General features: G+C 34.7%; 2 protein-coding genes and 1 long non-coding RNA gene across 5 annotated transcripts in view; 2 read left to right on the top strand and 1 right to left on the bottom strand.

Moving 5' to 3' along the window:
• LOC117108971 overlaps positions 1-2,528 on the bottom strand; it is a 9,563-nt gene extending 7,035 nt beyond the window's left edge. The window contains exon 1 of the long non-coding RNA XR_004445447.1: positions 2,421-2,528. This is a non-coding gene — a long non-coding RNA (uncharacterized LOC117108971). The remainder of the gene's footprint in view (positions 1-2,420) is intronic.
• Positions 1-19,478, top strand: part of LOC117108970 (NADPH oxidase 4-like) — a 27,919-nt gene extending 8,441 nt beyond the window's left edge. For 2 of the 3 annotated variants that reach the window (XM_033251173.1, XM_033251172.1), the window contains exons 4-18: positions 2,445-2,555; positions 5,073-5,154; positions 6,634-6,731; positions 7,221-7,248; positions 8,791-8,863; positions 11,064-11,144; positions 12,604-12,793; positions 13,365-13,529; positions 13,795-13,857; positions 14,396-14,456; positions 15,439-15,526; positions 15,767-15,886; positions 16,988-17,099; positions 17,692-17,909; positions 18,519-19,478. In XM_033251173.1, the coding sequence (XP_033107064.1) occupies positions 2,445-2,555; positions 5,073-5,154; positions 6,634-6,731; positions 7,221-7,248; positions 8,791-8,863; positions 11,064-11,144; positions 12,604-12,793; positions 13,365-13,529; positions 13,795-13,857; positions 14,396-14,456; positions 15,439-15,526; positions 15,767-15,886; positions 16,988-17,099; positions 17,692-17,909; positions 18,519-18,642 (1,614 nt within the window). In that variant the 3' untranslated portion in view covers positions 18,643-19,478. Of the gene's footprint in view, positions 1-907; positions 2,296-2,444; positions 2,556-5,072; positions 5,155-6,633; positions 6,732-7,220; positions 7,249-8,790; positions 8,864-11,063; positions 11,145-12,603; positions 12,794-13,364; positions 13,530-13,794; positions 13,858-14,395; positions 14,457-15,438; positions 15,527-15,766; positions 15,887-16,987; positions 17,100-17,691; positions 17,910-18,518 lie in introns of those variants that run through there. The other variant, XM_033251174.1, reaches the window with a different exon arrangement.
• Positions 19,479-22,449: 2,971 nt separating this feature from the next.
• The window catches only part of LOC117108903 (vacuolar protein sorting-associated protein 26B-like), a 45,181-nt gene continuing 44,350 nt past the window's right edge, over positions 22,450-23,280 (top strand). Inside the window, exon 1 of the mRNA XM_033251080.1 lies at positions 22,450-22,575. Coding sequence (XP_033106971.1) covers positions 22,573-22,575 — 3 coding nt within the window. The 5' untranslated portion in view covers positions 22,450-22,572. The remainder of the gene's footprint in view (positions 22,576-23,280) is intronic.

The raw sequence follows: 23,280 nt of genomic DNA, 5'->3' as shown, positions 1-23,280 counted from the left end.
TATGCGCTTTACAGCAGGGAGTGGGATGAATTATTAAAAGTTTCACCTAAAAAAAAAATAATGAATAACAACAATAACTATAAATATACGATTACTAGACCTATGTTAATAAATAAATAATTTGAAAATATAGAATTTTATTTACTTTTTTTCATCTTTCGTTAAATATTTATTTTCTTAGTCTTATTACCTTACTTACTTTTTACTTTTTTTCCATTTATTTTCTTGCCTTTACCTTTATTTTCTTTCATACTTACGACTTGTCTCTCTTTTCCTTTACTTCCCTACCCTTTTTTCCTCCTTTCAGTTGTCTACCTCTTTCATTTTTTCCCTTTCCTTTTCCTTTTCTTACCTTATATTTTCTTTTTCTTTCCTTTCCACATTTCTTATTCTTTCCTTTATCTTTCTTTACCATTTCCTTTTCTTATATCCTTCGATTTCTTGCTTTTTTCCCTTAACACTTTCCTTTCGTCTTTCTGTATTTCTCTTTCTTTTATTTTCATTTCCTTTGCTTTTTCTTTCTTTAATTTCCTTTCTTATTTTTCCTTTCTTTTCCCATTCATTTTCTTTCTTTTTCTTTCCTTTCTTTTCCTTTCGTTTTCTTCCTTTTCTTTTTATATAGGCTATATACCTTATATACATCATATATTTATATATATCATGATGATTTATAGGCCTATATAATTTAACAGTGTTAACGGCTATCTTGATTTATATATATATATATGTATATATATACATATATATATATATATATATATATACATATACATATAAAACCCATAACATTATTATATGCTTTACTTTTAATACCGTAGTCATGAGAAAAACTAATCTTAATCGGAAAAATCAAGAGTGTATACCACTTGACATCATATCTAAGTTAATAGGGTATCCGAACGGTTCAAATCGCGATGGGGACAATACATTTTCTCAGAAATGAATTACCATATAATATAAACGACTAATAGATAGGTAAGGGTATACACCGACCCTCCCCATCAAAACATATAAGCTCCGGCCCACTCGGACCAACGGCCCTCGATCGCCACTCGATCCTGGTTAAAAAAAACCGTGTTACGGTCTAATAATAATGACAATAATTGAATACGCTTGTAATGTGAATATAAATGTAACTGTAACAATCAGCTGTTTTTCCATCTTCTCTGTAACAATGTTATCGTCAATTTACCGATTTGAAGCGATTGAAACCGCAGCATTCTTTTCAAAAGAGAACAACACATACCTAGAATAACTGCAAACAATTTTTTATCTGACAAAACAATTATGTTGTCGATTTTATTAACTTTCTGAATGTATAGTCAATTGAATAAACAGCTAAAATAGAAATGCGGTTTACGGCTTCAGTGACCATAACAAAGCACGACTCCAGTTGTTATGAGTACAAATCGTCTGCAAATTTTTGTGCATCCGGCTAGACATAGCTTAATGTGTTCAATAAAAGGACTATTAGCCGTGGGTTGTCGTACAGGTTGTTCTTTGTTAAGAAGCGTTACGGTACCGTATATAATCCGGCTATTTGACATTTAACTTTATTTTTCTGGTTATTAGACTATTTAACTAATCCATCATAACTTTTCATTGTGACTTCGCTAACTGAATATCCTAAACAAACAAACAACAACAAATGTGGTATTTTAATTAAGGATTTTGAAAGGCGGCATTCGTTAATTTTGTTATTATTTGTGATCTAGTAATATTTAATATGGTAGGCCTCATATAATGCGATATATGCTTCATCGATGTCTAGTTTCAACAAACACGACTATATAAGTGTATTCAAATAAATGAAAATTCTATATGGTAATTACTAAATGCATTTTGAAATATATAAATTGAAGCACCTCATCAACAAGAAAATTATATATATTTAGGTATAAGGGCCTAATCTGATAATAAAATAATTTCTGTGGCATTGACTCGAGAAATTTTTAGACCTACATTTCAAAGACTATGAGGTTTAAAGCCGGGCACTCATTGTGGTCGACAGTCGCCTACGGACGCGATTCAATGGATTACGCAATGCAACGACTCGCGCGCAGCAGATCGTTTTTAATGACGATCCGGCCGTTCAGACTGCCACCGACAATCAGCAAACGGCACGCATTGTCTATCCTCACAGGGAGCGGAGTTGATTTCACCGTACGACGGTCGAACCACGCATTGAGTGCCCGGCTTAACTTGTAAACGGAGACGAGATCCGAACCGAACAACCCATTTGCACATTATTTATGTATACTTATTGCTGCTATTTTGTGATTATTTTGCTCATAAGTAAGTGTATTTATATGTTTAACTTACAAATGGATATGTTTAATTTGAATTTGTCTATTTATAATGCTAGGTTTCATCACAAAAATGCTATACAGGCCTATACGTCTTGCCAGCTAAATACCCACCTTTTTTAAAATATTTGTTCGCAGCTTGGTTTGTGCATATCAAGAGGAAGTGCGGCGGTCCTGAATCTGAATTGCGCCGTGATTCTGCTACCGATGTGCCGGTCCTTTGTCTCCCTACTACGGGGTTCACGACACGTAAGTCGCAACAATAACTTAAGTTCGTTTACTTAAGGTAGATGGTGTTGATAGTGCTGACAAAGAGGAATATTACTTAGAATTAACAGTTGTTTGTTGTGGTTAGTGCTGTTGTATTAAAATAAAATGATCATCAATAAAATATTTTAAGTATTTGTACAGTCTACAGGACGGCTATGATAAGGAATGTGGAGCTGATACGAAGTCCTATCAACGCAAAGTCAATAGATATCATGTAGACCGTCGCAACAGCTCTCCGATATCATGTTTACAGAGGCATTATCCTGTACTTTTATTGTTATTATTATTGCTAATATTATTGTCATTGTTACCGTTTTTGGCGACTAGTAATATTCTTATAATGATTGTTTATTTACAGACTTTAAAAAGAAGTTAACTACTTGCCCGCTAGATAAAACTATTAGTATTTCAGGAATGTATTTCTACCATTATAAGTTTTAATCAGCATCCAACAACTTCATAAAATTGAATACAGAGAATAATCGATTCTAAATCGAATGTTATTGCTTGCTGCTCGGTTTTATCGGTGTAGCCCGGACAATTAGCCAATATTGATAATCTGATATTGATATATTGATTTATCCCGCGCCGCTCCAGTTAAGGTACGTTTCAACAATACCGGCCTACCTTCGGTGTCGTTATGTCGGCTAATTGTTTGATCCCATCGTTTACTGATTATAAACCTATCGATATAGCCAATTAGATGGACGATAGCATTTATTATTGCCAAAATTCAGGGGCGACTGGTTACAAGACGCCACATGAACATAAATCCAGAGACTAAACGACTTAAGACTCGAGTTTCGGGGAACCATTTCGGTTCGCTGTGACCTTTAGCCCAGTTAAAAAACTAAAATATTTGTATAACTGTCGTCTGCAGCCACTATAAATGGCGCGAATTTGTTGAATGAGAGCTGTTGAAAAATTATAAGCTGCTGGTTCTTTATAATGGTTTGATTTTATTGCTCCAGTAAAGATAAATGAAATATATGGAAAGTTTAAAGATATACCTGACAAAAGTTGATTAAAAAACCCCCAACAAGTAGAGCTTTACATTGCTCACTTAGAAGAATCACATAAATTATCAACTAAAGTCACGGATTGAAAAAAGTCAATTTTGTAATTATTTACAAAAGTTTTACTATGCGATAATGATTACATTTTCTACAGAAATTAAAGGGTGTAATAATATGCTAAGATTACAGAAATAGTATTACTTGAATGTCACATATTCTTATTCGTTCTAATTTTCAGTTTAAAGCTATATCGGTACATATAAACATACAAAATGAGCAATTTAGATTTATTTATTTATTTTTGAAATTTATTTTATTGTCGAGATGGTATACGGTAATCTTTAAAGTCTAATTTTGTTGTATCGTATAAAATTGAATTGTAAAACCCCAAAGCAGCCAACAAGATGCACCATGATTTGGCGCCAATTACATGGGAAATTCGACATATATTCTTAAATTCTTATTCCCTCTATTTGCTTGTGTAAATAGTGTCAATTAAGCAAGCAATTTAATAGAAAGGGGCTCGAGCATTAAGCTGTGAAGGGGCATCGGATATTATACGATAAGATTATAGGGCCTATAGCTTCGTGATTAATAGGAAACGTGATTGAATGCTGACGGTTCTTGTATAAGAAAGGGATAAAAAAAAAAACGTTTTTGTGGATACAGTGTTGTCAACAAGTTAAGCCGTATTTCAAACAAACATACTTGATACACGGTAAATCAATTTTTTAATTGCCGGCACATAAATTATGTGTATTGAGTGTGTTTCGTTTCGTTTTTAATGCTTCAAAATATTACGATGTTAAGTAAACTTTTATGAACTAAAGTTGAATAGATCTATTTAAATCCTCAAAGATAAATAACATTTACATTCCAGTGAAAACACAATCCATTTAGGGGGGGTTATCCTTGTTTAGAGAACCTCAACACCACGTCAAACGATCTCGTAACTGCGCGTGAATATCGCCATGGCAACGCCCTGGAAATAACCCACTCGACTAATCATTGAGTGTCTGACACGTGATATATATAATTATGTCTATATCTGTATAGAGGGGCATATTATGGGACAAGGGTTGAAAAGTGCTTTTTCCTGTAATGAGTCGTTGAAAGTAGTATAGGTTTATATTTCAATTCTATTTGTGAATAAAAGTCTGTTTTTCCTTTTGAATTCTGGACGTAAAAATTAGTTCATTCGTAAAAAAGTAAATTTTCAGTGGCGGATCAAAAGGATCATCAAATTCAAAATTACTAGAGGCCCTGTCTGGTTGTCTACATCAGTTTAGCTTAACATAGAATAATCTATATTAAATAAAATTGACCTAATAATATTAATTTAGTAATAATAATTATAATGTTCATGATGATGATGATGATAATGACAATTATAATGATTATAATAATAATGATAATATTAACGATAATGGTAATAATAATGATGATGTATATAATTTTAATACCTGTGTTTTTAATTTAGGCTAAGCGATACGCCAGGCGATGCCTTGATCGTGGGGTTATACTACATGTTTTGTGTGCCGTTTTCATTTGTCTAGCTGCGGGTAGGTGCATTCTCTTTTACACAATCTGATTTAATACCCTTAGTACGTTTGTGAGGCAGTAATACACATGAATACAAGTTTTCAATTATTGAGCACACTCCTGATGTCGCTTTTTACAGTATACACATGATTCACTCTCTTCTTTAAACCACATCCATTAGAACGGAGTGAATATTGTGTTATAGTTTCTGAAAACATTAATTAAGAACATATTTTGTGGTATTTTGTTTTCAAAATTCATAATCTGAGTGAAACTTCAGTGGTTATTTTAAGGAAATTGTCAATTTATATTCAAAATGGAGTGTGAAGCCGGCCCCAACCCGGTCGTCGGCAGACGTGATAAAGAACGCAACGCCACGACACGCACGCAACGGATCGTTTTTATGGCGATCCGTTTAGACTGCCACCAAAAATCACCAGCCGGCGTCTGTCACGTCATCTAGCGTTCACCGGGAGCAGAGTTGGATTCGTCATACGACGGCCTTACGACCGTCCTACGACACAGTGAGTGCCCGGCTTAGTTAAAACAAGTGCCAGAAAATTGAGATATAAAATTAAGCGGTACACCTGTCGTCGAGACAACATTGAGTTGAGATAATTAGTAAACACTATCCCTCACATCCGATTTCTTTCTTCAACAACATTCAAACAACTTTCTTTTATTTTCTCGTGGTATATTTCCTGTTCACTGGACCACTCCTGCTCGTTGTAGGCCTGTTTCCTGCTTGTAGCCTCTTTCCTCCTTGATAGCCTATTCACTGGTCATATGTCCGTGTTTTTAGAGGTGTTGTTAGGCAACAATTTGCAGGTCTACGCCTACTGGGAAGTCACAGGGCATCGATACTAAATACATAGGAGTATTACAGCTTGGTGGGGTGATTAACTTCCAATAATTGTCTGTACATTTTCTCACGTCTAAAACAACTCCGCTCACAAAGTCTCGTAATGAAGCGTAGTTTTAAAGCATGAATTTATTGACCATCTTGTAAATGGCGAGTGTGGATGTGAAGGAAATAAACAAATAAAAAGATTTACTGAGCTAAAAATAATTGTGGAATAGATCTGTAACTTTGTGGTTAAGTTGCTTACTTTCCAATCTCAGGGTCCCTTTTTTCTCACGACCAAAACAACTCCATAGATTTGTTGTTTATTATAGAAGGTCCTTCAACCCGGCCCTGTAGCCAGTCATGTGGGTGTACTTGTTGTTATATGTGAATATTTTTTTTTAAATATAGGGCCTAATGAACCTTTCTACAAAGCTCCGCCCCTTGGATACAGTTTCTATGGTCCCACGAAGTGATTGCGTAAAAACGTGCGCACACGCGTGCGTTTGTGGGACAACGATGGGACAGCACGTCTGTTTGTGAGACAAGTGCGTATGGTTGACACTCCGAAAGGTCCATTAGGCCCTATTAGCATTATAAAATTTTAATGAAATTAATTTAAGTTTAAGCCTTATTTATTGATTCGTTTTTCTAGCCGTGCACTGTACTGCACATGTCATAAATGCCGTTAATTTTACCACCCACTACAACGAAGAGATCGTAGAAGTAAACGTAGCTACCAAACGTAATGAGGTACGTTATTATCCTATAAGATTGATATTATTAAACAGTATTTAGTCCTAGGCCTATTTAGAATGGCCACATTTTATAAAATGTTAGAGCTAATGAAACATAGGCCTAACCAATGGACTGCTTACTTATAACTTAAGTAAGTAATAGCAACACGAAAATATTATATAATTAGTATAGGCCTAATACTGCTTATTAACTAGTAGTACATACACAAATGGGTTATTACTAAACTTATACGTATGTTTGTACTAATGAAATCTAGTAAATTAGAGAATAATATTTTTGGCGCCAACTAATTGGAAACCATGTAATAGACATATTATTATTTAATTACGGATTAATGTAATATAGAGTAATTAGACGTACTTAGTATTTAACTTTTCAATTTATGAAATTTATGATTAAACTTTGTGGTTAAAAGCCTATAGCAATTTGTACCACTTTCGTTTTGTTATTAAATAACAAAATATTTTGTTTTTAAATACACAGGAACCGTTTCGCTTACTATTTTGTACAGGTATGTATAACTTCAAGACACCTTGCGTTCATGTAATGCATTAATCAATTATGCAACGTATGAAATAAGTAAATAAGTGCAGGTATGTAAATTATAGGCCTAGTTATCGTGCATCGGATCAAACGCCACACACAGAACTGTGTGAGGACGGTATTCATGATGTTGCAGCTCGGTACTCAGCGCATTGGCATGCCAACCGTCCAGGTATCTAATTACTCCTGAGAGGAGAGTGACCACGTGCCCAAGCACAAGCAAGTGGTCAGTTGGACTCGAACCCGATATTTCGATTGTTAACGATTGCTATCGTCGACTCCTTTGGCGACGCTGATTGGTCAGCTGAATCAGTGAGCGTTCCCGATTGCGTCGGAGACAGCTACGCAGTGCAATGATTGCAGTGAAAACGCTGTAGCGACTGCGTAGCGATTCTTTTGAAACCAGGATTTTCCTTTAAATCGGCTACATTGTCGCTACGGCGTTTGCTGTGCAATCATTGTATTGCGTAGAAGGCCTGACGCAATTGGAAAGGCTCCCTGATTCGACCGGCCAATCAGCATCACCGAAAGCTCTCGGCGATAGCGTGTAACGATTGTATGTTAACCCAGCTACCGAAATACCTAGTTTATTCAAACCTCGACCCAGAGAGCCCCGATTACACTATGTATTATGTGCGGTGGAGGCGTACGGTATTTACTGGCGCTATGTACGGTACACTTTTGAAACAGTGGCACACTTTACATGAAAAATAAAAGTTAACAAAGATGTAGGTCTTGGTGATACAGTTTGTCTTGATTTTGATGTTACCCGGCAGGTTTTTTCCGGTATGTTGTTTCCATGGTTTGGATAATCGTCTACTAAACTACACACGCACGAACTCTTCTACACTAATATTTATGCCATTTTGTTAATAATGTGATATTTTAGGTGGTTCTATATTGTCCTGTTGCCCCGTGGACGCGAAACATAACCCAGAGGTAGCGTAAACTATGTCAATGTTTAATCTGTATTATCGCCAATTGCTACAGGCTAACTTAAAGCCAATCAAAAAAGCTTTTAAGAATGACAGCTATTAGTCGTTGATAATCTTTGCCTCTGTTGAAAATGTCAAGTTGTTATAATTCCGATTCTACTAAGCAAATTTACATCAGTAAAGCTTGGTTTCCATACAATCGCTCACGCTATCTCCAACAGCGTTCGGTCATGCTGATTGGTCGATAGAATCGGGGGAGCCTTCGCGGTTGTGTCGGAGACTGCTACGCACTGCATTGAAAACACTGTAGCGAGAGTGAAGCGATTTTAAGGAAACCAGGCTTTAGCCTCCATTCAAACTACCAATAGTTACATAATAATACCACGGCACATACATACAACCTAGAGGCGCACACGTAATTTACTTTACGGTAATGTAAATTGCGTAATCGAGCAATTGAAGTTATCGAAAATTAACGATTTTTTTAAAACTTCATTTAAAGGCATAATCGTATTTATTTTTTAAAGTAATATTAGTTATGAGATAAGAGGTCTACATATTATTTTATCTTATAGTTCCTGGATTGACTGGAGTTTTAATGGTGCTTATTCTTGTCCTAATGATCGTAGCTTCGTCTAAAAATGTAAGGTAGGTTACAATTTTATTAAGCTTTCCGTCAAATGTAGTTTGTTAATATCAGAAGACAGCATTATCGAAATGGGTGACTTAACCGAATGACGTTTTATTGGCTGAATATTATGATGTGTTCATAATTGATTTTTTTCTCCGGTGCAGAATTTTTAACCGGAATTCTTATTTAAGCACTTAATTTTTTTGTCAGTATTTGTTCATTTTCTTAGTAGTTACCTCGTCTTTTTTTGTTTGTGGTGATACGCTCGGATATATCCAGGTGTTCGCTCTTTAAAAACCACCCTTAAACCGTCACGTTCCTCTAAAGTAGCATCCAGAGGAGTTCATATAACGGCCTGAATGACTAAACAAAACTCAGGCAGCCTACTTGTGGTTTTGAGCTGTAGCAGCTTCCTTCCACTATTAATGACGATGATGATTATGTTAGTGGAAATGTTTATCATAATACTATATGCGCTTGAAGCAGAATACATGAATTTAGGCCGTTGCTACTGTACCGTATGTAGGCCTACGACATGCATGGTGACGTATATAGGTCCTCTGACACGTTTTTTATTCTTTTTTTCATCCCTCCACAATCTGATATTATTCATCCTTTTTTATTCTTTCTTTTTTGAAATCTTGTGAAACGCTTCCTCGCTTGTGAATAGTATTCTTTCCGTTATACCGGTATACACTTTGTTGTTTATCTCGAGAATGAACAGTCAGTAAGTCTATCAGTCATCAATCAATCAATCAATCAATCAGTCAATCAATCAATCAAGAACCAATCAATCGATGATTAACCGCTAAATGGATCAATCAATCAGTCAATTAATTTGGTGTTGGTGTGATTACGAATGAGTGAAGATAATTTAACGTCATGCTACAAATAGATAATCGGAGACGCGTAGGAGTTTACAGCCTCTCATAAAATATTTCAAAAACCTTAAAACCCATTGAATCATTGAATAGCTTACTTTGAAAATGCAAGCAAGTCTGTATTTACTTCTAGATACATATCAAAACAACTGATTTACATACACATCGAACTTAAGGGTCTGACCTAGGACTATGCAAAATGAGGAACGGTATAGTTATTCGTTCGTTTATAGGTAAAGAACATATTTTCTTGTTTCAGCATTTCTCTATGTTTCCAATTTCAACAGAACTTTTTGCTAAGCCCCGCCCCTTGGATATCGTTGCTAAGGTCCCACAAATTGACAGTGTAAAAGCAAAGCACACACGTGCGTTTGTGGGACAACGTGTGTGACGTGTTTGTATGAGAGGTGCGTATTCCTGGCCCTTTTCTGATTGGTCAGTTGTAAACTTTGATTGACAGTCCAGAAATGTCCATTGAAATAACTTGCTTAAATATACAAATTAGCAAACCTCTAACTATTGTTTTTCACCTAATTAAATTTGGTTAGCTCTACACAATGTATGATTAAGCGTGAAGGTAGAAAGTTTAACCATAAGTGTCTCTTATGGTCATTAATCTTTATACATCCAACCTTTTGTGTCTTGTTGAATATTATTTTTTGTTACAGATTAGTTATTTTTATTAGTTCATTCATTGGTTTTTATGGCTAGGATTGGTTGGTTAATTTAAATTAGTTTACATTGCACATTCTAATCCGAGACCACCTCTAGGACCTGAAAATTTGGGGTAGTGCTGGCCTAGATTGAAGATTGTTGGTTAGTACTTTGTTAAAATTGGTCTCGAATTAGAGACGTCTCGGAATTATTTATTTTATTTTATTACGGTATATAAAAAACAACAAAAACAGCAGCCAATGGTTAAAAACGTTTGTTCACATAATATATAGAAAAATAAACAATGAGGACCATATAATAAATATATTATATAAAATAAATATATATAACATTACAAAACTTTGCTATTATAAAAATACAGAGAAATATTAAATTTGCAAAAGATAAAGTTCATATAAAAAATCGGCAAGGAGGGAGCATGTCTCGAAAGCAATCAGATTTAAGTATTATACTATTACCAAAAGAAAGTACTAGTGTATTCCTCCTTGCCGCAAGAGAAGGTAACCTAGTAATGGCTATTACCAAAAGAAAGTACTAGGGTATTCCTCCTTGCCGCAAGAGCTTATTCAGTTTGGTTAATTTTAGGATTGGCTGATTTTGATTGCTTCATTATGATTGGTTCATTTCGATTTATTATATTGTTATATTTTCCTTGTTTCAGGTTGGTTCATTATGAGTTGTTTTGGTACACGCATCATCTATTTATATTCTTCTACGGATTGCTCCTGATGCATTCTGCGAGGTATGTACCTTACATAAAAATAACGCTTATAATAATCGATAAAATTTAGTTATTGTAGGTCTACCATTAAAATGTGTTTATATGTATTTTTTTGTATTAAGTATTTCGGTTTTACTTTGTTTTATTTGTTAGTCATACGACATTTGGAATAGGCTAGTAAAGAACATAAACTTGATTAGTCAGGGAAACCATGCATGAGCATCACAAAATGCCACCAGAGAAGAATGGTCGACATTTTTGCTAACCCTTAGGTGGGACCATAAACAGCGTATTACGTATGTAAACTTGCGTGTTGTGGGACATGCGCGTATTCCTGGTCATGTGTATTAAATTACATGTTTTGATTGGTCAGTATATTAAATTTGAATGAAAGGTCCATAGAAAAAAAATATAGGATAAAATGACTGATTAGACTTACAACATTGAAACAATTCATAATGTATGTGAAAACAATAGGCCTACTATACAATGAAAAAGTATCTGTCTATCGGTGATGGTTTTGTTCCCGAATCGCAACAAGGGATCGAATAATAATTATTAAAATTGCTCCCTTAGGCTTTGAATTAAATTTCATTGAATTAAATTTCATTGAATTAATTTAGTTTTGGTTTTAAAACACGATGCTTGTTAAATTGTAAAATAACACACACTGTACCGTACCTTACTTAACGTGTTCGGAAACATTAAAGAAATACCTGTTTTTTAATTAGAACAGGTGTTACACTGTGGTCGTTGCTAAGCAACCGCACTGTGCTCATTTGCTTGCATTTGCGGTATATTCTCGTACCGGAAACATTCACTTTAATAGCAAAATGAACAGAAATTAACAAGAATAGATCCGTTGTTGCCTCGTGCGACGCATATAGTTTCGAACATAAGTAATTAGATTTGTCATTTACACGCTCAGAAAACTTACGCCGTATTGACAGCGTATAATCGAGTTCGTGATCTTTACTTCTTTGTCTTTATAACGGGAGTTAGGCTTACTAATATGCCTATAACCATAACGTAGACAGTTTTCTTTTTATATGCTAACTATTCTATTTTAACAATGGGTGCAATTTAAAAAAATATAAATTTTGTCGCAAAGCAATTTATGATGTGTACATTGCTTCTAGGCAGTGGCGTATTAGGAGTATTGACATAGGGGAGGGAAATGATGAGGCTGTCATGGGAAAGGGGATGGGATAGTGCGTTACTCGGAGGAATGAGGCAATATGAGTTGTGATGATAAATGTAATTATATTTTTCAGCAAGTTTTCGGAAGAGTGACGGATCCTCATTTAGATAGGATGGTCGCAGTAGGCAAACTGACTTAATGACATGCTGTAGCTCTATGCACATTTTGTCTAGGGAAGGGGAAGACGTAACTTGCTAAGTCGTGCAGACGATTGATTGATATGTTGATATAGCTTGTTGTAGGCCTACATTTCCCTAACCAATTACATTGTCTTTATAGTGGCGTACTGAAAGAGCAGACCAATTTAGCATTCCACACACCTGGTTGTCTGGATACAGGTGGTTTGCCTGAACCGGAACCAGAACCTGAGCACGCTCCCTTTCAGCTAAAAATGTTTGGCATGCGACACATGAACGGTAAAATGAAACCGTGTGATGCCCCTCCTTCATTTAAATCGCATCCGTCCCAGGTAGGCCTATATAATTTTTATTTATTTATTTATTTATTTATTTATTTATTTATTTATTTATTTATTTATTTATATATTTATTTATTTATTTATTTATTTATTTATTTATTTATTATCATTCAGACCAACATCAAAAATTGTCACAAACAGGCTAGTAACTAAAAAATAATTATATGTAGGCCTAATTATAATAGTTCTAAGTAGGTACAAATTAACAAACAAAAAAAACCCCAAAAAGTAACATGAAAAGAACATGACGCCCTATAAGTTCTATGTTTTTTTTTTGCTTCAATTCACTTCCAACAGTGCGTTAATACACTAAGTACAGTGCGTAAGTGCATAGCCTAAAGTGTGTCCATATGGACATGATGAAATCATGTTACATCCAAATATGGGCATATCATACTTGATCGTGTGAACAATGCTTAACATTCGTTTAAGCAAGTGCATATTCAACAGTGCGTGTTCCTTTATCAAATGCATACTGTATGCATGTACATTACACATAGGCCTATTTATAGAAACTATTATAGGCTTATGTTATAAATACAGTATTTTTTTTATTTTTCAGTCATGGTGTTTTGTTGTATTCCCATTAATTCTCTACGTTATTGAAAGAATAATTCGACTGCTTAGAGGGCGACGGGCAGTTGAAATATCCAATATTCGTTACCATCAGCCTGGCGTCATCGAAATTCAAATGAGCAAAAAGAATTTCGACGCACGACCTGGACAAGTATGTCTTATATGTAACATTAATGTTTTTCCTAAGCGTATATATTTGAATTTAATGTTTCTTTTAATACATCTCAATTGAAAGGTTAATTAAGCAATTTACTTATTGAACTTAATTCCTTAAGTTTGTTATCTTTTATTATCTTATTTTTATAGCTTAGCACAGACAGTCTTATCGTGAATTTAATCATCTCCAGTTTTTGTTTGCATATATTCAGTGTACTGCAATTAATTTATGATCATGGTTTTCATATATTTATTTTCAGTATATTTCGCTTAACTGTCCGGCGATATCCGCACTAGAATGGCATCCATTCACACTAACTTCAGTGAGTTGAAATCATGATGTTCCCTATTCGACTCAAGCCTGGTTTCCATAAAATCGCTACTCTGTCACTACCTTTCCCCAACGCATTCGACAAGGCTCCCCGATTCGGTCGACCAATCTACATTTCAAACATGTTTTCGGCGATAGCGTGTACCGATTTCATGTAAACCAGGCTTGAGTAGAGTTAATCCTTGTCCACACTATCAAATTGTATGTGAAAAAATTGAGTGATGTCCCCATGGGCGTGGTGATGTCAAATTACATCCAAATATGGGCATCAAATTTATTTGTCACATAAAATTTGATAATGTGAACAGAGCCTTAAGCTCTGTCTACACTATCAAATTTTATGTGACAAAAAAATTTGATATGCCCATATTTGTGTGTAATATGACAACACCATACCCATATATGGGCATATCACACAAATTTGTCACATATATATAGGTGAAGGGAAAGTAGGTGTAACTTTAAAGTTACTTATTATGTGATATGATGCATAATTCTACGTTGACAAAACGAATTGTTCCCTTTTACAGTGTCCGTCTTCAAGTTCGGATTCGTTCAGTGTTCATGTTCGAGTGCTTGGTGACTGGACAGGTACGTTTCATGTTATTATATTCCTTCCCAACCTACTTCTCTTGCTTTACTTCCTCTCCCATTCCCATTCCATCACCTATATCTACACCACACAGGCCATGAAGGCTCTTGTAGTGCCCAGTGGTAGCGATCAAAAGTCATTTAATTTTCCTACCATGTCTGAAGTTGCACGAGAACTAATCCTCCCATGGACGAAACGGCTAGAGATATAGGTACGGTATATATAAATAGACCATTGAATGTACATTAAGAAACGGTTAATTGGATCCTGAACGTAATCTAATACTTGTATAGATAATAATGTTGAAGGCATATGCCCAGGACTATCGAAAGAAATTCATAAACAACAAGCCGGATGATGCATTGAATAAATAGATATTATCTAAACGTGACAATAGAAAATTCTGATATAAAATGAATGAAAAAATAAACAACATTTTTACCGTGCTATAAGCAAACAGCATATTTCCTTATCAATAAAGTCTTTTACTGTTAAAATTATGGGTTGTCGATTATGAGGTTCTGGTTGTGCAACGTAATTTTTTTGTTCTTAATTTTCATATATTTATTTATTACTGATTTTCAAACCAAAAACAAAAAGATTGGTTAGCAAACCATGCGAAGAGCTGGTTCAAATTATCCGCCGACAATGATCACAATCACCTCTATGACGACATAATAACCTCCGCATAACGTGGTGCATGTAATATTAATTTCGAAACCAGGCAAGGAAACCCACTAGACAGTTTTTTGGAACATTGTTAAACAAGTGTGTGACTGTCTGATGTAGTGTTTACATTTTGTTGAATTTGACAATTGTTGCAAGATGTCGAGACAAAAATGAAATGATAGTGTGCTGTATGTTATAACTTAGGTATGCACTGTTACTTATTGAGTTGATGCTACATTATTTTGCCAAATGAAACTACGAATACATATAAATTTTACGGTCCAAATTAAATTTGCCTCAATTTTTTTTCAGTTTCTCTTAGAGACAGTTTGTTCCCTGTATTGTGTAAACAAGCTTCTGTTGAAGATGGAGGACATGCGTACAAAGCGCATTATCCCAGGTATAGACACAGAAATTATCATCATAGTTTTAATTCAGTGTGCTACACAAATTAATTATCGTAAATATTATTTTCATCATAATCGTTACCATTATAATTAATATCATCATCATCATTATCATTATATGTTGTGATTATTTTGATAATATTGTTATTATAATCATAATTAGTTAATAAGAAAATGATAGCATACCATTCATACATCTATTCAATTTGAATAGTTTTTATTATTAAATACAGGTTATATATTGATGGTCCATTTGGCAGTCCAAACCAGGATGTGTTTAAGTATTGTACTAGTGTCTGTATTGCCGGGGGAGTAGGAGTCACACCATATGCTGCAGTATTAAACCAATTACGGTAAAAAAAAATGTCATCATTCATCAACATCATCCCCATTACCATCAGACACTTATAATATCATTATCATCATTATAATCGTAGGCGAGTCGATTGTTCGAGCGGTTAAGGCTGGGGAACCGTGACATACAGCCATAATTTTTTTCGCTGGTTTGAACGGCACGCCCGCCTATGGTTCCAGTGGTGGAACCAGTCTTCTCGGATAAGGACTCTAAACCTTAGGTCCAGTGTACACAATTGGCTCGTGTGCACTTAAAAGAACCCAGTACATCATTCGAGAAGAGCAGGGGGTTACCCCGGTGTACTGGTCCATTTCCAGTCCCTTGTCCCGCCACAGAAGGAGCGTTTACGTCGCGGCCCATGTCAGGTATCCATCCTACCTGCGAATCCTTCTACCACACTACGTAAGCAACATCATACACACTAGCTACGTAGTGACTCGATAAGAAGATTATAATCGTCATCACCATCATGATCATTTGTCATAAACTTCACCTATATTATTAGCATCATCACCACCACAGTTATTACCATCACCATCCTTCTCATTTCCATCATCATTATTGTCACCATAAGGCCTTGTATTATACAGTACCACAAATCACCTCAATTTTTTTTCTCCTTTTCATAATTCGCTACAATCATCATCATTATTATCATCTTTATTATGATTTCTTTATTGCCATCAGAACCATAATCTTAATCATTCATTATCATCATCATCATCATCCATTTCATTTCTCAATATCCTCATTATTATCATCATCAATATTATTTTCATCATTACCGTCATTATTACCATCGTCTCCTCTTTTACATTGTACTCGCCCTTATCATCATCCTGCATCCTCATCCTCGTCATGAATATCCTCCTCCTCCTACTCTTCGTCATCATCATCAATATCCTCATCGTTTTATCATCACCATCATCAGTTGTATGAAGCTTAATGTTCACGCCTTATGTTCTTTCATTCGAACCATTACAGTAGCTCATATCGTAAATAAACATTTTGTCAAGTTGGCCAATGTACATCAACTACGATAGTATAGTAATACTTTAACACCTCTCCGTCTTTATTCAAGCTATCTTTTATTTCACAGAAATTGCACATTACAAGGAATTAAACTCAATCGATTGTACTTCATTTGGGTCTGTCGCAAAGCTGACAGTCTTCAGTGGTTTGCAGATCTATTGGCTTCTGTACACAGGAAGGTAATAAGAGATACAAATTATATTGTCTGATACAATGAAATGTTCTTTGAATGTGGCTCTATACGTTTGGCAGACGATGATATTATATAATGTTAATCGGCAAAGAAAGGACTTTGTATTTTTCATTTAAAAACTAATTTCCAAAAATTACTTAAGTAACAGGGCGGATCCAAAGATGTCCGAATGGGGGAGGGGAGACAGAGAAACAACACTACCGTAGAGGATTTGTTTTCTAGACGCCCGAAAATAACCTATGAAGTGTTGGTTCTGGGTCGATCAATAAGTTCTTTTCTTTCTTTCTTTCTTTCTTTCTTTCTTTCTTTCTTTCTTTTTTTTTTTTTTTTTTTTTTTGGCTTTCTAAAAAGAGGGCCTGACCCCCGACCCCTTTCCACCCCTGAATAACCATTTCAAATATGTTATTTTAATTTAATTTCTCAAGCGCATTTAGCTTGACACAATTTGCTACGGTGTTGGTCGATTGTTAACTTCATGCTAGAAATATGTTTGTGGTTTGTAATAGACAAACTGTCTTATGATTTTATGCTATCATTGCTATGTTTCCTTCCTAATCTATCTTCGTGTTTTTATTAAGTTTTGGAATGAAAATAAGCCAGACTTCCTGAACATCCGACTGTTTGTCACTTCCAAGCATTCTCAAAACTTAATACTGCAACCTAATCGAACTACGGAGAGAAACACAGGAAAGATGGCACCCGCCGACACACGTGATCAATTTCTAGCTAATAGAATTCATCAAGGAAGGCCTGACATGAAGGCAATTTTGGAAGAGGTTGATGCCAGTAATAAAATGTAATCAGTGCTTTCTATAATTAATAAAATAAGGATCTTGTATAAGTGAAATGTGTGATATGCATGATAGCATTATAACATCATGTTCCTATTCGAGTAATTTGTGTATTTGTTTGTCCCCCACCCAAACTCCGTGCTTCTCACATCGCATAGCCACTACTCAAATCTGTATATAGCCTTATAACATTTTTGTTTCTTAATGTTTTCTTTTATTCACTTTTTAAAACATAACAAAACGCTCAGTACAAATAAAATCACAAAAAAATGCAAAGCGTACGGCGGACCATTTACAGATTTGCATTAACAATGTCAATAATTCAATTCAATTCAATTCAATTAACATTTATTCAATTAATTAATAAATACATCAAGTGATAAATAAAGTGGACAACATTAAAACTGTCTTATATAATTTCACTTGTTTAAGATGTGTATAAGAGACAGCATATATACATACACACACGTACATAACTAATCCATTACCAAAACATTCCACTTTTTGTTCCATAAATCAATTGTGCCATTATTATCGCTATACACTACTTATGATAATTGTCCAATTTTCAAAACTGTTTACCAATTTATTTTTGTATCTTTTTATTTTTATAGATCATCAATCGGGTTGTTTGTTTGTGGACCAAAGAAGCTCTCAAATCATGTTCAAAAGCTTTGCAATAGAATAAACAGACAAAGAAAAATAAAAATGCATTTTAATAAGGAAACATTCTCCTGATGTCATTATTCCAAGTTGCAAAAACTTTATATTTTTAAACGGGAAAGTAATATTTGAGTGTGTGCTCAATGCGTTAAGCATGAATTACCAATATCTATGCTACAGTGAAAGAAAACTCTTACAAATCCAGTTGGTGTTTCAGGAATCAAACGAATCGAACCTGATTCATTTGCAATACCGCCCGCTTGTGTTCAGCGTGTTTGGTTTGCCTTCTATGGTTATTTTTACGCACGAACAATAGGCTGCAGCAAATAATATAGATCATAGCTTGCAGTGCCAACCAATACATTAATAATAAACAAGATTGAGAGAAAAAAAAAAGGCGGGATGCAAATGCTTTGATAAACCTCGGCAGTCTGTATATCATTCTAAATCATTTGATAAGATATTGCAACAGTTTGACAACACTTTTAGCAACAGCTGCGACAGTTTAATAATCAATTTGACCATTCTACAACCAGTTTTTCACTTCGGAAAAGGTACCGGCAATCATTAACCGATATACGTTAATGGTATCGGCAACCGTTGGCAACAATTCGCCAATAGTACTGCCAATCTTTATATCCCACGACCTTTGCTTACGTCATTTTGTTATGTACTTTACTGCCGTATTAACTTTGGTGTTCTTGCTTCAAACGAAAGCATTCATACCTTGAAATCCATTGAACAAATTGTATAAGTTGTAAAGGAAAAAATCTGTCTATTTTTGTATATTAATTCTTCCATCAGGAAGATACGTGTGTATATATATATTACAGTGATTGTTTAAGGAACTGTATCTTATAGATTTTTTTCATTATAGATTTAATTATTTCAATAAAAGAGTTATATTACAACATTGTGCGTTTTGTAATGATTTTGTCATATAAGACTAAATTTGCTTGCTTCTATTACAATTATCAACCTATCCGTCTCGCTGTCATTCATTTCGGGCCGGAATGAAAGCTTGGAAAAATCAGGTCAACGTGGTTGCTGCTGATTGGTTAAAAGTAAATTCGGATAGGACTCTGTTAAAGAATCGCTCTGGTAGCGATCCGATCCGATTTTTTCTATGTTTCGGAATGGATGTGAACGTCTCCGCCTATTTTTCATTGGCCTGATCCAATTTTTTGATCGGTTCGATAGGATTTCCCATCCGAAAATTAGGAACCGATGTGAACGCAGCTTAAAACTTTGACCATAAGTCTACATAAATTACATGCTGTGCACATTTCCACATGCATAATATAGTTAACATTATTTTTTCGTATCACACAATGCCTTGAGACAACTTATCGTCTTAGTGGAAAATCCAAGAGTATATTGGCTTCAGCTAAGATAGTAACTTGAGTGGTAATCGTAGGGTTAGAATACGTTTTTCTAAAAAAAGGTTATTAATATAAGCCTATACAACTTTATTTATTGTAGCTCAATGATATCAGTGCTTATGTTTGGACCTTCTGCAGTGGTAATGATGCTAATAAAGGCCTCCCTCCAAATAAGAACATAGGCCTATATAATTAAAGACCACTTTTCTGTGGTCCCATATTTACAACTTTATCACTCGAATTAGAGACCAAAGCTGATAAAGTCCATGGAAATTCCGGTCCCAAAAGTGGCCTTTAATTGGAGGGAGATCGGTAATAAATTTTGGAAGTTAAAGAAGAGGACTCTGCGATTGTGAAAAGGTAACCACCGCCTGGATTAGAACCCGGGACATTCTGTTGTCTATGCAGACGTCCTAATCCTGAGCCACTGGGGCGTTATGTTTGGGAATTCAGGTCCGATGCAAGGCACTAACGGAGGACGACAACATGATACGGCCTTATTTCAATATATTTACTACATTATATTTTTATAAATTATTTTAAATACCAAAGGAAATCTATGACCCATCAAAGCCATATTATAATAACATTAGATAAGCAACAAAAATTAGCATTATATACCCGTTATTTTACATCATTTGCATTTATTTTTTATCTTCCTCTTATATTAGTCATGATACACATTATACTACAGAGAGCCGCTACATAGATATGATACTCATCATTGTCGTCGATGTCATCATAGTCATAATCATCATCATCATATAGGCACACGATTATGGTTATAATCATCATCATTATCACCATTATCACCAATCAACATAATTATCACTTTACTGCATAGAATGGAAAAAAATAAAGGGCCTGTAGAACCCGATTTGGTTTTGTTTAATGACACCCGGAAGACAAGTCCAAGGAAACGATGTGCAAAAACATAATAATAATATAATAATAACAACTTTATTTTATAACGGTCAAAAAATTCGTTCACCCAAGTGGGTGTTCTTCCACGAGGCCGTATGGACATTAAACAAAATAATTGTGTTAGATTAAAATAATTAAGTGTTAGTACAAAGAAAAAACAAATATATATAATACATAATAATGGTTATTACATTACTATGTTTCTTTTAAAAAGTTCTAGTGTGCTTGAATTTTTTATATTGCTGTCTAAATTATTCCACAAAAGAGCCCCCCGGTAACATAGACTTCCTTTTTTATATTCCGTTCTTGGCTTGAGTACGTTAAGGTTGTCGAAGATGATCGCGTAAACATCACATTTTACCGGATATTTCGGCCGCTCCTGTGATATTTTAGTGTTGATGAATATTACAGGAGTGGACAAAACATCCGTTAATAAAACCAGAAAAACATCTTAGTTCCTTATAAATTTGAATTGGAAGCTAATAACGTAATGTAATATGCATATCTATAAACAATTCAATTATTGTTTACTTTTATTATTTTTTTTAACAGTTTTTTAACGCGAACCATCATGTTAACGTTACAGGTTGTAATTTACTAAGTTAAAGAACTTAGAAATCATTAGACCATTTTAATTAGTATCATAATATCAAAATTGTTTCATTGACCATCATTGTGATCATCTGTACTATAGTATAAGTTATATAATTTCACTTGTTTATTAAAGATGTATTTCCCATGAAATATACTATAAAAAGATCATAAAAATCATTTTTGGAATTAATTAATTTTGTAACGATGTAGGCCTATAAACTTTTCAACTCCTCGCTGTGCATTTCACTTGTGTCCTTATAAGGCATTACAGTATCTGAATTGCTTCCCTCCACCTAGGAGAAGAAGTGGGTACCTAAGGTTCGAGTTCGAGTGCAAAAGGCATCGTTCCAATGACCGGGGTATTAAGCGCGCGCTATGATAAAAACCTACATAGGCCTATTATATTTATAACTTGAAATTAGTGCATTTAAAAAATATATTTGAATGATGTAAACACTTCCAGTCACTGGAACTTGGAAGGGTTTTTATCATTATTTTAGTACTAATTCAATAATGTCTATGCTCAAGTTAATAATTTGCATGTTACTGCAAAATGAGCAAGTTATTAAATTGTTATTTTCATTTTTAGGAGACAACCTTACTGTAGGCCTACAGTACAATAGTACACTTTTTTTTTCCATTTATTTACTTATTTATTCTTTATAAGAACACGTTTTATAAGAGCATTGAGACTGAAATTGCCAAAAAATTAAAAAAAATATGAAACAAAAAATTGAGGCTGAGGTAAAATGTCAAATGAGGATTTATTAAATACAAACACCATAATTATCTTATCCGTACCTATTTTCATTAGGTGCTGTGCAATAATAATTTTCCAGTGTGTGCAACTAAAAACAAAATAAGAACGTTTTGAGCCTGAAATCGGCAAAAAATAAAAACACTAAGTTTGGGCAAAGTGTACAAAATTTAATGTACAGCATCAGCTCCGTGAATTTATTCATACATTTTATGAATACACTGGCAACGATCTACGGGAACGCCATGTTTACAAATCCACAACATTGATGATCCATCTCGCTGCTCGTTTACGCTTCCGTAAAAATATTGCAGAAACTGTTAATTTGTTCATTTTTTTTATTCAAAAATGGTATGTACGATGAATTTTGTCTTTTTGCAAGTGACGAAAAGTATTCATGATGTTAATATGTTGGTAATGGGTAATTAAATAAAAGAAGGCTTACGAGATACAAAGTTTCTGTAGCCTAGCCGGTTGAGCAACACACCCGCACGTCTAGGCCATGATCACATGACTTGAAAGTGGAAATTTTCCCCGGTAGTGCATAATTACTGCTCGTTGGAGTAGAGGCGGCCTAGCCTAGGTTAAGTGTAAGCTGGTACTAAGCCGCCAAAAAACTGCAACCCGGAGGCCTTCTTGCTGTTATTTATCAATAACAATGTCATAACAAAATTAGTTTCTTAATTTACACGTAATTATTTGTTATTTTGCGATTGTGAGTGACATTTAATTTTCGGTGTACACATCTTCATTATCATCAATAAATCAAATCAAACCCTCTATCTAAACAGTGGTAATGGTAATGGTTGGAGACTTATATAGCGCATAATACATAGTCTCTATCCGCTGAACAGAAAAACAGAAAATAAAATCTATTCTAGTGGGTCACCTATAGTAAATAAAGGCCTGGCCTAAAAGGGCCTACAGTAGGTAGGAGAGAGCTACTACCAGGGGCGGATCCAGAAATGTCCCAAAGGGGGGGGGGCCGAAAGTTGGGCCGATTGAGACAACACTGTCGTAGGGGGTCGTAGGGGGTCCGGGGGGGGTCCGGGGGCA

This window comes from Anneissia japonica, unplaced genomic scaffold, assembly GCF_011630105.1.
Source record: "Anneissia japonica isolate Jap-2015-1 unplaced genomic scaffold, ASM1163010v1 scaffold987_len1640505_cov201, whole genome shotgun sequence".
NCBI lineage: Eukaryota > Metazoa > Echinodermata > Crinoidea > Comatulida > Comatulidae > Anneissia > Anneissia japonica.
Note: the sequence above shows the minus strand (reverse complement) of the source record. Positions and strands in the feature narration are given on the sequence as shown.